The sequence below is a fragment of the Poecilia mexicana genome, unplaced genomic scaffold (assembly GCF_051168715.1).
Source record: "Poecilia mexicana isolate PSO_F unplaced genomic scaffold, ASM5116871v1 scaffold_18, whole genome shotgun sequence".
NCBI lineage: Eukaryota > Metazoa > Chordata > Actinopteri > Cyprinodontiformes > Poeciliidae > Poecilia > Poecilia mexicana.
In genome coordinates this window covers 19,627,379-19,640,852 of record NW_028263387.1, presented here as the reverse complement: position 1 = coordinate 19,640,852, position 13,474 = coordinate 19,627,379, and the positions used below count along the sequence as shown (strand labels likewise).

Below are 13,474 nucleotides of genomic sequence, written 5' to 3'. Positions count from 1 at the left end.
GCTTCCCACTGTGGAAGAAAGTCTAAAAGAAAAAAGACTTTAAGAAGTTAGAATAATAAAAACAACAGATACAAACCTGAGAGCCCAAACAGGATGAGCCTGTAATCCATCAGTGAAAGCTTGAGATAAATTAAAGTATCAAGAAAATAAGTTCAACATCCAAACACTATAAATGCATTTCACAACACAGACAAATGGATGACAGCTTCAAGGCTTCAAGACACACAGAGACAAAGTCTTGAGATGCTCTACATGTTTAAAGGTACTACAGATGGGTGTGGCATTCATGGTAGAGACGCATCTCTTCCAAGAATGCCACTCTTGTCACTTTCCAGGATGTGTGACAGTAATAACACGGAAATGATGAAAGCAGATTAGTGTCTTTTAAATTGCTACAGTTCAACATTTCTAGAGTTAATAGAAGGAGGAGTTGCATCATTATGTCTGTTTTATCGCTAACATTATAGTTTGTGAGACTGAGAAAAGGAAAAGCTCAAAAATGAATAGGGCTCAATGAAGAAACGCTAGAGTTGTAGAATGTGGAGGCTTCAGCAGGGCAGCTGAGACTGGGACCTCAAAACCACAGAGAGTTTTCATCAGATTCCACCACCAACATCTGAGATCTCGTTAATTAGCACAACCAGCTAACGAGCTGTAGAACCGTTAAGGTCCAGAGAACCTAGAGAACCAAAGCTTTAAGTATACATGACATTAAAATGGAGTCTATTTTATATCACAACTGTTACTGATGCTGTAAATACTTTCCTGTGAAATGGATCTGCCATAGATAACCTGGGGAAAATGAAAGTAAAGAAGCATCTTACACAGTGTGTAGGTCAGTGGTTCCCAAAGTGTGGGTCGCGCAGTGCCATTACAGGAGGGGGGCGGGGGGCGCGATGAACAGGGGTGAGGGGGGAAGGGAGGGATTTTATTGTAATCCAAAGGGGGACCCAGAAGAAAATCTTTGGGAACCACTGGTGTAGGTGATATTAGAGCAAGCAAGGATAATGCAGGGTGTGCATAGTTCCATTTGCCTTTGTACTTATAAGCATTGGATATTTACAAATTTCAGTGCAAAGAAAATAAGAAACTTTGCAATGCAAAGTATAAGGTATGAATGAAGCACCTTGTGAAAGAGCAAAATCAGTGCTACAGTCTGGAACATGAGAAAGAAACAAGATGTTTCTGAGAAACCAATGTTTTTGTTCTTCACACGGAAAGCTGTTTCTGCCATGCAGGGGCGACGGTGGATCAGAGGGCAGTAGTTCATGTAATTATCACTTCTTTACTTGATCTTTAACCACAAGAGCAAAATATGAAATCAAACTAAATATGAAATCTAACTAAACAGATAAAATCAATGAACGTTTTTGGAGTTTGTTTCTTTGACTTAATTTTAAGACGGTCCAGTTTTTATGTCTTTGTCGCCCCCTGCTGGACTTGTTGGGGTGACTGATTTGTGGTCACTTTTTTTTCTCGTTTTAACTGATATTATGCTCTTGAGAGCAGGTAAAGGATCGGTGCACACCTGAACAAACACATGAACAAGGAGGGAAAGAGAAAAAACTCCCATGAGTAATCAAATACTTTCTATTTAGTAAAATAATCCCAAGATTAGACATGGTTGTTAAATGTTTCTGACATAGCCATGAATTACATACATATTTTTGTCCTCGTGTCTTACTGAAAGTCAGGGCCGGCCCAAGCCTCCATGGGGCCCTAAGCGAAATGTGGTTTTGGGGCCCTCTAGTTCTGCTAACAATGTGGACTGGCTGCAATCAGCAGCCAGATCATTAGATCACTCACACACCTTCTATAAACGTATTGCATCTCTGGCAGTGCTGTTTACATTATATACATGTATAATATAGGATACATGTATTTGCCAGCTGATTTATCAACCAGTTGATTTCTGGGTGCCGATTTCCTTAATTTTGGGGGATCATGATTGGTTGATGTGAAGCTGATCTTATCCCCTAGTCTTATCTTCGTCAGCAAAGGTTTATAAATCAGCCTCTGTCCTCTTCTGCTCTACAGTGAGAGGTTTGACTGACAGACCGACCCACCAGGTCAAGTCTGCACATTTACAGTTAACAACATTCACCCCACTGTTGCAACTCAGTGACTTTCTTGCTATATTTAGCAACATTTTAGACAAAAAAAAAAAAAAAAAGAAGCCAAAACCAAAATCAGCAGGCCAGGCTTTTTAAAGATCGGTAACCAAGGATCGGCCTGAAAACTGCAATCGGTGCAGCCCTACACACATATTCATGACATTCTTTGATTAAATTAATTTATCTTGAATGTTACTCCAATAGCTAAAAATTAAACTTATATCAGGTGAGTCTTTTTTCAACTTAGAAGTTGATGTAAAATAATGTTTGTTTTAGCCACATAATGATTATGATCAGGAGCAAACAACTTTTCCCCAACTACAGCATAGAGCAGCTCATCCATGTAGCAGCTAAGTAGCCTGACATAAAAACATTTTACTAGACAATGTCAAACACTGAGAAGTTTTAATTATTGTTATCAAATGTTATCAAACACGGCGTTTTGAAGCCAAAAATACCTCAGAAATATACAGAGCCAGCCATGAGAATAAACTCATTTAAAGTTTAAACTCAGTTTCACAAAAACACAAAGACGCTAGCATAAATGTTTGGCTGTTGAACTGAACCGTTGGAACTAATTTTCTATTAGCAGCTTTATAAATCTTTTACATTACATTACCAAGGCACATTAAAACAAACCTTTATCTTGTTATCTTGGCTTTTTTCTATTCCTCCCCTTTTTTTCTCCCTCCCTGTTTCGGGTTCTGTTTTTTTTTTGTTTTTTGCCTGCTGCTTCTGATCTTACCACTAGATGGCGACAGGCGGCTTCTCCCTGGAGGGTTTGTCCGGCAACCCCGTAGACCAGTGGTCCCGAAACTACGGCCCGCGGGCCACATCCGGCCCGCCTCCACGTTTGGTCCGGCCCCCTGAACAATACCAGAGAGCATTCAGATTTTTTTTCATATACCGTATTTTCCGGACTATAAGCCGGATGTGGATTTTTCTTCAACCACCATGGGGCTCTTTAGCAGGAAGTGAATCATTGGAAGTCAAGATTGGAAATAAAAGAAGAAAGTGCCCATTAAAATGGAATTAGGTTTTAATAGGGAATTGAAATTTGAGAATGTTGTTGATCAGTTAAATAGCATTGAGGGGGAAAAGAAGATTTTTCGTTTTTTTCTTAAATAATACTGGGATCATTGTGAGAATTTGAGGTATAGATATTATGATCAAGTAGATGGCAGTAGTGCAACAATAATGAATGCAAGCTGCCGTTGAAATCTAAAGAAGAAGAAGAAGAATTGCCCATTTTCATTTAGCACATGCTAGTAGCAGACACGAAGGATCAGCACTTTTACTGTTACAGTTACCGTTCGGAAACTACCGTAATCAGTTCAGTTAAATCTAAACTTGGCAACTTTTTCTTTTTCAACCTTAATAAATGTGATATTCAATTGACCTGTTATGACTCAAATTTTGGGTGTCCGCCCCCCTCTGCTGCTGCTGCATTGTTGTGGAAAACCTGGAGTGGCAGAGATATCTGCTGTTTATATGTGTATGTTTACTGGTTTTCTTTAAAAAAAAACTTTGGGGTTGTGGCTTATAGTCCGGTGCGGCTCATAGTTCGGAAAATACAGACCATAATTCTTCCTGGATTTTTTCTGTGAAGAACCCAGAGAGGGTTATTTGACTATTATTTATTTAATTAATAGTGTTATTATTTATTTCCTGACTTTTGTTCTGTGAAGAACCCAGAGAGGGTTATTTGACTATTATTTATTTAATTAATAGTGTTATTATTTATTTCCTGACTTTTGTTCTGTGAAGAACCCAGAGAGGGTTATTTGATTGTGCTTTCTGGAAAACAATACATTTTTACATTTATGCACTCCTGCAATCGTCACACCTTTTCTGTTACAAACTGACTCCTGCCGCCACCAGAGAAGGGAATAGTTATGTGGCCCTCACAGGAAAAAGTTTGGGGACCCCTTCCCCGGCCACCAGGGGACCCCAAGAGCAATTTATTATTTTCTTTTTATTCACAAAATAATTTCTGCATACATTATCTAATATATATTATTGTAAAAACAAATCACTTCATGGTGAAATTGTGCGATTTTGATATTATGACATAGAAATTGCTAAAAAAAAAAAAAAAAAAGATCAGCTCCACTGAGGGGGGCCCCTTAGTGGCCTTGGGGCCCTAAGCGGCTGCTTAGTTTGCTTTGCTTTGGGCTGGCCCTGCTGAAAGTGTCACTTTGATTCATAATAATAAGAAAATGGGTATTTTTAAGACTGAAACATAAAAGTATATTTGAAAAAATCCAGTATGGTTTGATATGGTGTTAATCTTCCATCTTAACATGACAAATAAAGAACAGCAGGCAACATTTTAATTATCTGTGTCCTGCTCAACTTGTTTCTGCTTAGTAAGCTAACTTTGTACTCAAGGTGTGACGAAAAACCTTCTTACATAATGTTACCAAAACATGTGGCCTCAAATAGTGTAGGTCTGAACCCAAGCAGATGTTTCCCACTTAGATCTGGACTATCAGGGTTAAAATCACTTTAAACTGCAATAAAGAGTAGGTTTCACAGAGCAATGATACATTGACCAGAGTACGGGCTGATTCCTAAATAATGTTGATTAAATTCTAGTCTGACAGAGTATAACAATCAGGAAATAAAGTTTTTTGTTCTTTCCCTTTAGTAAACAGTCAGTCAATAATGAGGACAGATCTATGAGGAAGGACATTTATTAACCCTATAAAGCCTGACCCATCAAAAAATAGTCAGAAAATTCACATTTTTTTAGAACTAGGATCTTCATGAAGGCTTGAAGCAAAATCTATTTTTTTGCAATGACATTTATTTTGAGATAATTTTTGTATCACATTTGACTCACTATGTTCTTCCTCTTTGAATGAGTTGCATGTTTTTTCTTTCAAGCAGTTTTATGTGCTTTTTGAGTTTAGTAACCATAAGGCCTCAAGATGGAGGCCTTGTCATTATCTCCAGTAGCAACAGAGAGTTTTTTATTCTATGTTTTACATAAAACAAAAGCAAAGACAAAAAACAAGAAAAAAAGAAAAGAAAAATAATAATCTGAGAAAAACAGTGTAGTAACTCATGATCCTTGTGGCTCTGTTTTTGTATTTTCTGTGAATTTCTTCATTTTTTCTTAATTATTCACACACTGTCATGGGTCCTTCCTACCTATGACTTCTTCTCTTTCATTGTTTCTTCCAAATGTAGCCTAGGCGAAAATTCAACCTGAGAGACTCATTACCAAGCCTCAGCCAACCAGGACCAGATCATCGCTCTGCTCCAGCCAATCACTTTGCAAGAACTCCTTCAAAATGCCAATCAACCTCAGATTCACCAGCTGCAGACTTGCTTCGACCCACCTCCTCCCCGTCTCCACCCTCATCCTGCCAGGCATCTTCCAGGCTCCTTCCTCTCTAAGCTGTGCTCCACCAGCGACTGGGCCCGGGGGAAGACGACCCTGAACTTCGCCCTGAGCCAATCATCCAAGCTCGCAGCGATTCTCAGCTTGCACGTTTTCTGCCGGTGTCCGAGATCCAAATTCTCGGTCCAACCGTCTAACTGCCGTTTTCGTTTTCTCTCTCCGTGTGAGTCTCTACAGATTGAATTGAAGGTTCAGCAAATGACATGTAGGCAAAAGAGTGAAATGCCAAAATAAAATTTAATTGCAAAACTAAATACAATAGAAAGGTAGAGTCCATCAAATATAAAGAGCAAGAATATTAGCAAATCTTGTGAACTATAGAGGAAGAATCAAAGTAGGGTGCAGCAAAAGTACTGATCTCACCAGGATGTACATGCAGGAGAAATAATATCAGAAACGAATAAATAAAATGACCTTACCTTACCTTACCTAAAAACATTTAATAAAATAACTAAGTTGGATTTCATAAAAAGTGAATTAGTTTCATTTCTTTAGATTGCAATTTTTCAACTCATGATCTAAATTTTGCCATTTTGTGTTATTTTTGTGTTATTTTCTTCAAACAAACTAAGATTATGGCCATTGTTAAGCTCAACACACACACACACACACACACACACACACACACACACACACACACACACACACACACACACACACACACACCTATATATGTGTGTGTGTGTGTGTGTGTGTGTGTGTGTGTGTGTGTGTGTGTGTGTGTGTGTGTGTGTGTGTGTGTGTGTGTGTGTATACATATTAGTTAGGTTTTTGTTGAGCTTAAAAATGGCCATAATCTTCAACCCTGAAAAATTCAAGTCTGGTAAAAAACAACAAAAAAAAACGAAACAAAAACATCTTTACCACTAGTTAGACGAAAGAGTCATACAATAGAATATTAATTCAGAAATTATTACTTTTTCTAAGTAAATACATGTGGCTGATAATATTTTAAATTTAAGGGAACAAAGACAGAAACAAATATTCATTAAAGAAACTGGACTGATCCAAGATTTCATCCTTGGATTTCTTCACGGTTTGATGATGCGAACTTTCAGGGAAAACTGTGATAAACCATGTGCTTTGAAGAACTGAAAAACAAAACACATTTCAACGTTGCAAAAGTCATTTAAATTCAAGTTAAATGATAAATAAACGTAGAAAGATTTAAACTTCAACAAAAGTTGGTCTCACCTCCACTAAAACATCTTCCATCTCTGAATCTGATGGTTGTGTCTGAGAATTTAATTGAAGTTTCATTCTAATAATATAGGCTGTTGACACAAAAATACATAGTGATGACGTCAAAATATAACAATTTACATGGTAATTTGGAGGATTTTCAATATAGTTCAGAAATGAACACTGGTGTAACAATGGCTTAATTATTTGGTAAAATCTTTAATACAACTATTACCATCTAGTTTCCAGTAAGAGAGAGAAAATTGAACTAATTTTCACACAACTTTGATTGGATGGATCTCATTGATTGCTGGCATTGACAGTTGATTATAAACCTTAAAAACTTAAATCAAATTTGGTGAATAGGCTAATTTATTAAAGGGAAAAAATAACTGCAAGCATCTTACAAATGGATTTACTTACTTGGTTCTTTAGTTGAAGGTCAAGCAGATTCCAGCACAATGATGGTTGTTAACATAAAAACAAGAATATATTGGATGAATTAAGATCAAACATTTCTGGGGTCAAGAAGATTTTAACTAACATGTTTAATGAAATATTAATGCAATTACTTTCTTTAATTTGTGGCAGTTATTTCTGCAATAAATCAATTTGGAGTAAAATCTACTACTTCAAGTTAAACAAAATGACAGTTTTTTATGTGTGTTTTTGTCAGTGAAGTTAATAAAATTAAGCAGTTTTTTTGTGAAAAGCACTTCCTGTGAAAGTCTGCCTTTCCTGAGCAGCTGACTGGTAAAAGTGCGATCAGCAATGTTCAATTTCTATCCATTTAAACATTACAAATAAATAAATAATCTCACCAAGGAAAGCTACAAGTTGTACTCCACTGCTTCTGATGCCCTCAAACACAGAGAAGAGACTGAATGTGTATTTGGTTCCAGGTATCAGAGATGAAACTGTGTGGGTCACTGGTCCGTCTCCATCTGGTGCATTGATGTTTGTCTCTATGCCGTCACACTGGAGAACAAAGCTGGTGCTGTTGTTGATTTTATCCCACTGCAGGGTGATGCTGCTCTTGTATTGTCCTGATTTTTTAAATCCTTCTGCATTTTGAGGAGCTGAAAAAGAAAAATTAGATGTTCAGAAATGTTCATCCAAATGACTCACACTAGTGGCTTGGACTAGTGTCAGTCACTAGTCCAAGCCACCAAAGCCGACTGGTTTTGATGCAGAGAGGCAGTGATTCTCCAGTCTCTGAAACATCTTACCTGTGACAGCAGTAAGTTGTACTCCACTGCTTCTGACGCCCTCAAACACAGAGAAGAGAGTGAATGTGTATCTGGTTCCAGCAGTGAGAGATGAGACTGTGTGGATCACTGGTCCGTCTCCATCTGGTGAACTGATGAATGTCTCTGTGCCATTAAACTGGAGAACAAAGCCGTTGTTGTTGATTTTATTCCACTGCAGGGTGATGCTGGAGTCATTTTGTCCTGAATTTGAAAATCCTTCTGCATTTTGAGGAGCTGATATAGAAAGAGGAGATGTTCAGAAATGGTACAGTTTTGATTTTTGCAATTGGGTTTTCTTGTGTATCTATGAATTACCAGTGTCTTAATTGTAGCTCAGACAAAAATCATGTCCTGGTCAATCAAACAATTATGTAGAGCAGAGGGAATATATGATTGCTTTTTGCCATCCATGTTGTAAACACATTATTGATCTACATAATTTTTTTTACCGTATATTCTGGACTATAAGCCGCTACTTTTCCCCCTCATTTTTTCCCCACTGCAGCCTACAGAAAGATGTTTTTTTTGTTTTCTTTCATCCCACCAAAAACATTTCCCAGTAACAACAGACCAATCAAATTGATGAGTAGCTCACAGAGGTCCAATGATATTGTGCAATGACTAACAAGCACATTCACTCAAACAAAGATAGGAGAGACTTCCATCGGGCTCATAATATCATAAATGGGATGAAGTACCTCTGACCTTTGACCTGTCTGCCACCCGGACTGTTAAAACAAAGAAGTGAGAGACGAGATCCTACAAGAGGATATATAGGAATGTTTTTCATGCACTGTTTGGTAAAAAAGCATAAGCAACGTAATTTGTGTTACTGATCCTTACATATATTTAAAGGTAGCTGTACGTTTGTAAAAAAGCATTTAGAGTATTTATGTGTTTATGTTACCATATGGATTAAAAAAAATCCTCATATTATCTTTCTGTGTAAATATCTGATATTACAATGTACAAGCACAGAATTTATTTTCTTTCTAATATTGCTACAGAGCGCACCTTTTACAGGTCGATATCTATAAGTCTTTCCCAGGGTTTTCTCCCATTTGTATCTCATCTAAGTGATCCAAACATAGTGGTCCAATCCACCAAAGCCGACTGCTTTTGGTGCAGAGAGGCAGTGATTCCCCAGTCTCTGAAATATCTTACCAGTGACAGCAGTAAGTTGTACTCCACTGCTTCTGATGCTCTCAAACACAGAGAAGAGAGTGAAAGTGTATTTGGTTCCAGCAGTGAGAGATGAGACTGTGTGCATCACTGGTCCATCTCCATCTGGTGCATTGATGTTTGTCTCTATGCCGTTAAACTGGAGAACAAAGCTGGTGCTGTTGTTGATTTTATTCCACTGCAGGGTGATGCTGCTCTCATCTTGTCCTGACTTTGTAAATCCTCCTGCATTTTGAGGAGCTGATATAGAAAGAGGAGACGTTCAGAAATGGTACAGTTTTAATTTTTGCAGTTGGGTTTTCTTGTACATATATGAGATGCCAGTATCTTAATTGTAGTTCAGACAAAAAAGAGAGAGAGAAAAAAAAACATGTCTAGGTCAATCAAACAATTATGTAGAGCGAAGGGAATATATGATTGCTTTTTAATCTTTCCATCACATTTTTCATCTTACAAAACTGTAACAGGTTGTTTTCTGTTCTCAGCCAGAGAAGAGAGATATAGTTCTATAGTTATATAGTTATAGTTATATTGTTCTCTTTGACATCTATGAGTCTTTTCCTGTGTTTTCTCCCAAATGATTAAAATATATTGGTCCAAGCCACCAAAGCTGACTGTCAGTGGAATATCTTACCTGTGACAGCTGTCAGTTGCTGTCCACTGTTTCTCCCATTTCCAATCACAGTGTAGAGAGTGAATGTGTAAATGGTTCCAGCAGTGAGAGATGAGACTGTGTAGTTCACTGTTGCAGCTCCATCTGGGGCATTGACGTTTGTCTCTGTGCCGTCATACTGGAGAACAAAGCTGGTGGTGATCGCGCTCCACTGCAGAGTGATGCTGGTCTCACTTTGTGCCAGAACTACGAAGGGCGGAATTTCTAATGCAGAAAAACACAACATGAATTACAATATAAATATTTATTTTTATTTTACCAAACATAAAAATTATGCTACACATTTGGTTCAGTCAAGGAAGTAATTAAAATGTTTAAAAATTTAACGATGAGTTGATTGGGGTTCATGTATGTGTGTGACCATTCTTAATTCTTTATAAATTATTACCATAAAACTTTACCTGCACAATATGCCAGCCAACATGCAGTTGGCTGTTGAAGTTTGTAGACGTAGTAACCAGAACAAACTTTGATCTGGATGGTGTGGGAGGCAAAATGGCAGCAGGAACCCCACCAAGCATTACACACAGTGCGAGTTACGATTTCATTAAGCTGAACTGGATGAGGTTCGGTTATCCATAAGGGAACATCGGCTCCGCAACGGTTTTCTGCTACACATTTCTCTGGCATCCGAGCGCTGGTCTGACCCAAATAAAAGCGATACCAACCACTCCAGACAATGTTTTGGTCACAGTGTATGATTGTTTGGTCTGTATTCTCTGTTGAACGCCAGGCATCGTTCACCACATTGTATGTGGCACAGGGGTCAATGCATTGATCAACTCCATTGGTGGTGATGCACTCTGTGCCAGAAGGACAACAATCACAGCCGGTACAAAGAGCTTGGTCATCATCAAATACAACATGTGGAAAAAAACAGAAGATAAACATTATAAGTTTAAAGATACCAAATACTTTTGTTTTTATTTTGACCTATCAGATTTTGACAGAATGTGGGTGAAGGGGTTTTCCTGCACCCAACAATAGATTAGCGGCTAAATAAGATCATAATATCTTCCATAATTTCTTATCACTAAATGTAATTCCACAGTCTGACAGGTTCATGTTAAATCCAGTTGCAGACAATTTTTCTACAGAGACTTAATGAGTCTCTGAAGATCTCTCTGTTTGCTGTGAACAAAGATCAGAAAGTTCTCACTCCATTTCATTTTGAAACTGTTGCTCCAGTTATGTTTTAGACACAACACTGCGAATAAAAACCAGTTTCAGACATTTTATGATGAATTTCACTTTGCTGTGGTTCAAAGGAGACTCATGCTTAATTGTTACACAGCAGGTTTTAAACTAAGTTTAGTGAGAAAATTATTCCCCAAATCTTTTCTCAACCTTTGTTTAGGAGCCTTTCGAATGTCTTAAATTAATCAATAGCTGATAGGCCTTCTTGAACGACCAACCAACAGACTGCAGATACAACTAACAGATTTCTCTTTCATAATAAGATGTAAAGTCTTACCAGTAGCCACAGAGATCAGTGAAGTTTGGAGAAAAACTGCCATCAAAACAGAAACAAAATATGAAAACAGCTGATCAGTACATTTGAAATTAGACATTTACATATAATATATTTAAAACAATTTGCTAAATACCAGAATAATAAATAGCAGAGAAAACATTTTTCATGTAACTTTAAGCAAGTCAACTAAAATCAGTTAAACTGTTAGAGAAATCTCAGTGGGACGTCATTGATTTGTTAGACTAGATCATAGTTAAATCCAGGCACACCTGCACTGTAAACACACCACTTAAAGGTTCAGTCAGGCTGTCATAAACAGTATAAACAAATCTGGTTTGTCCTATGGACATTGTAAAGATGCTGAAGTAATCTCATTTTCCAACATCGGCTAAAAAAACATTTAGTGAGGAAGATCACATTATCCACTGGCAACATGAAGAAGCCAGATTATGAAAATGCACTCAGAAACAAATACCTTAAATTTTAGTGACGACTGAAGTGTTTTTTCCATATATTGTTATATCTGGAGAATAAAGGTGGAATTTCATAAACATATTTCAGCATCAATTGAAGAAATCATCCTGAAAGTTACAGCTCAACAAATTGGTCTTCTGAATGGAAAACGACACTAATAATTATTTTAAATTATCCAGAAAGGACAACAAAGTTAATGTTTTGTAATAGCCATCACAAACCCCTGGTGTAAGACCAATAGAAAAAGTTTGTTCAAGCTATTAACTACTACACTACTTACATTACTAGAAATTATAAATAATTTTGGTAATTCTAATGTACCTAAAAGTTGAGGAAAGGTTTGGACTCAGGACTTCCTTGCATTGCGGTGAAAGTGCCAATCACACCCCATGTGCATTTTCATGCACACTGTGAAAATGTACATAGTGCACATGTACATTTTCAACACATTACTTTGATTTTAACTCTTTTCTAAGGTTGCATCTCTGCTTCAGTTTCCCTCTGTGGAAGAAAGTCTAAACCAGTGTTTCTCAGCCCTGGTCCTCAGCGCCCCCCTGCTCTGCATGTTTTAGATGTGCCTCTATTCCAGAACAGCTGATTCAAATGATTGCATGACCATCAAGTACGTCAGAAGGCTGTTAAACACCCAGATATACAATTCAGGTGTGTGGCAGAAGGGAAATACCTAAAACATGCAGGCCAGGGGGGCGATGTTGAGAAACACTTGTCTAAAAGAAAAAAGACTTTAAGAAGTTAGAATCAGAAAAACAACAGATACAAACCTGAGAGCCCAAACAGGATGAGCCTGTAATCCATCAGTGAAAGCTTGAGATAAAATAAAGTATCAAGAAAATAAGTTCAACATCCAAACACTATAAATGTATTTCACAACACAGACAAGCGGATGACAGCTTCAAGGCTTCAAGGCTTCAAGGCTTCAAGGCTTCAAGGCTTCAAGGCACACAGAGACAAAGTCTTGAGATGCTCTGCATGTTTAAAGGTACTACAGATGGGTGTGGCATGAAATATTTTGTCACTTCCCAGGATGTGTGACAGTAAAAGAACATGGAAATGATGAAAGCAGATTAGTGTCATTTAAATGACTAGAGTTCAACATTTCTAGAGTTAATAGAAGGAGGAGTTGCATCATTAGGTCTGTTTTATCACCAACATTGTAGTTTGTAAGACTGAGAAGGTCAGGAGTTTAGGAGAACCACAGTCTCATCATGTCTTTTTCCTCTAAACACGTCAGACTTCCAGTAAAATTCAGACTGGAGGCATCTCTGTTAAAACACAGTTCAATCAAATGATTGAAATATCTCTACAGTCTGGAAATGAGACATTAAATTGTTTCAGGTAAGTTTTAACAGGGATGCATCTACAACCTGCAAGTAGCTCTAGAGAACTACAATTGGAGACATGTCGCCTGTTTTAAGGTATAAAGTTACAAGTTAAAGTTACTGTCAAAGGACAGTAACTGTTGGTCTGGTTTAGTGGTTTAATGGGGCAGATTTCTGCATTCACACAGCAGCTGAATGTGACTTATTCTATTTTGGCAAAGAGGAGTTCCTTCAATTGGGATGAAAAAATTCAGCCTAATTCATCACACCAGACTGGACCCAAATGGAATATATGCACAGATATACCTACTAGGATTCAGCATTCATGAGTTTGGTATAAAATGTTGCCAACCAAAGTGTATGAAGCATTATTATC

General features: G+C 37.6%; 1 protein-coding gene and 1 long non-coding RNA gene across 2 annotated transcripts in view; both read right to left on the bottom strand.

The window, feature by feature from the left end:
* Nucleotides 1–12,707, bottom strand: part of LOC106913266 (fibronectin-like) — a 31,602-nt gene extending 18,895 nt beyond the window's left edge. Inside the window, exons 1-7 of the mRNA XM_088015507.1 lie at nt 12,541–12,707; nt 11,285–11,320; nt 10,212–10,652; nt 9,985–10,014; nt 9,120–9,338; nt 7,935–8,189; nt 4,678–4,680 (exon numbers count right to left, since the gene is read on the bottom strand). Coding sequence (XP_087871633.1) covers nt 4,678–4,680; nt 7,935–8,189; nt 9,120–9,338; nt 9,985–10,014; nt 10,212–10,652; nt 11,285–11,320; nt 12,541–12,574 — 1,018 coding nt within the window. The 5' untranslated portion in view covers nt 12,575–12,707. The remainder of the gene's footprint in view (nt 1–4,677; nt 4,681–7,934; nt 8,190–9,119; nt 9,339–9,984; nt 10,015–10,211; nt 10,653–11,284; nt 11,321–12,540) is intronic.
* Nucleotides 5,202–7,170, bottom strand: LOC148154148 (uncharacterized). The gene is made up of 2 exons (XR_015766079.1): nt 6,718–7,170; nt 5,202–6,614 (listed from the first exon to the last, which is right to left on the bottom strand). It is a non-coding gene; the product is annotated as an uncharacterized LOC148154148 (long non-coding RNA).
* Nucleotides 12,708–13,474: the final 767 nt, after the last annotated feature.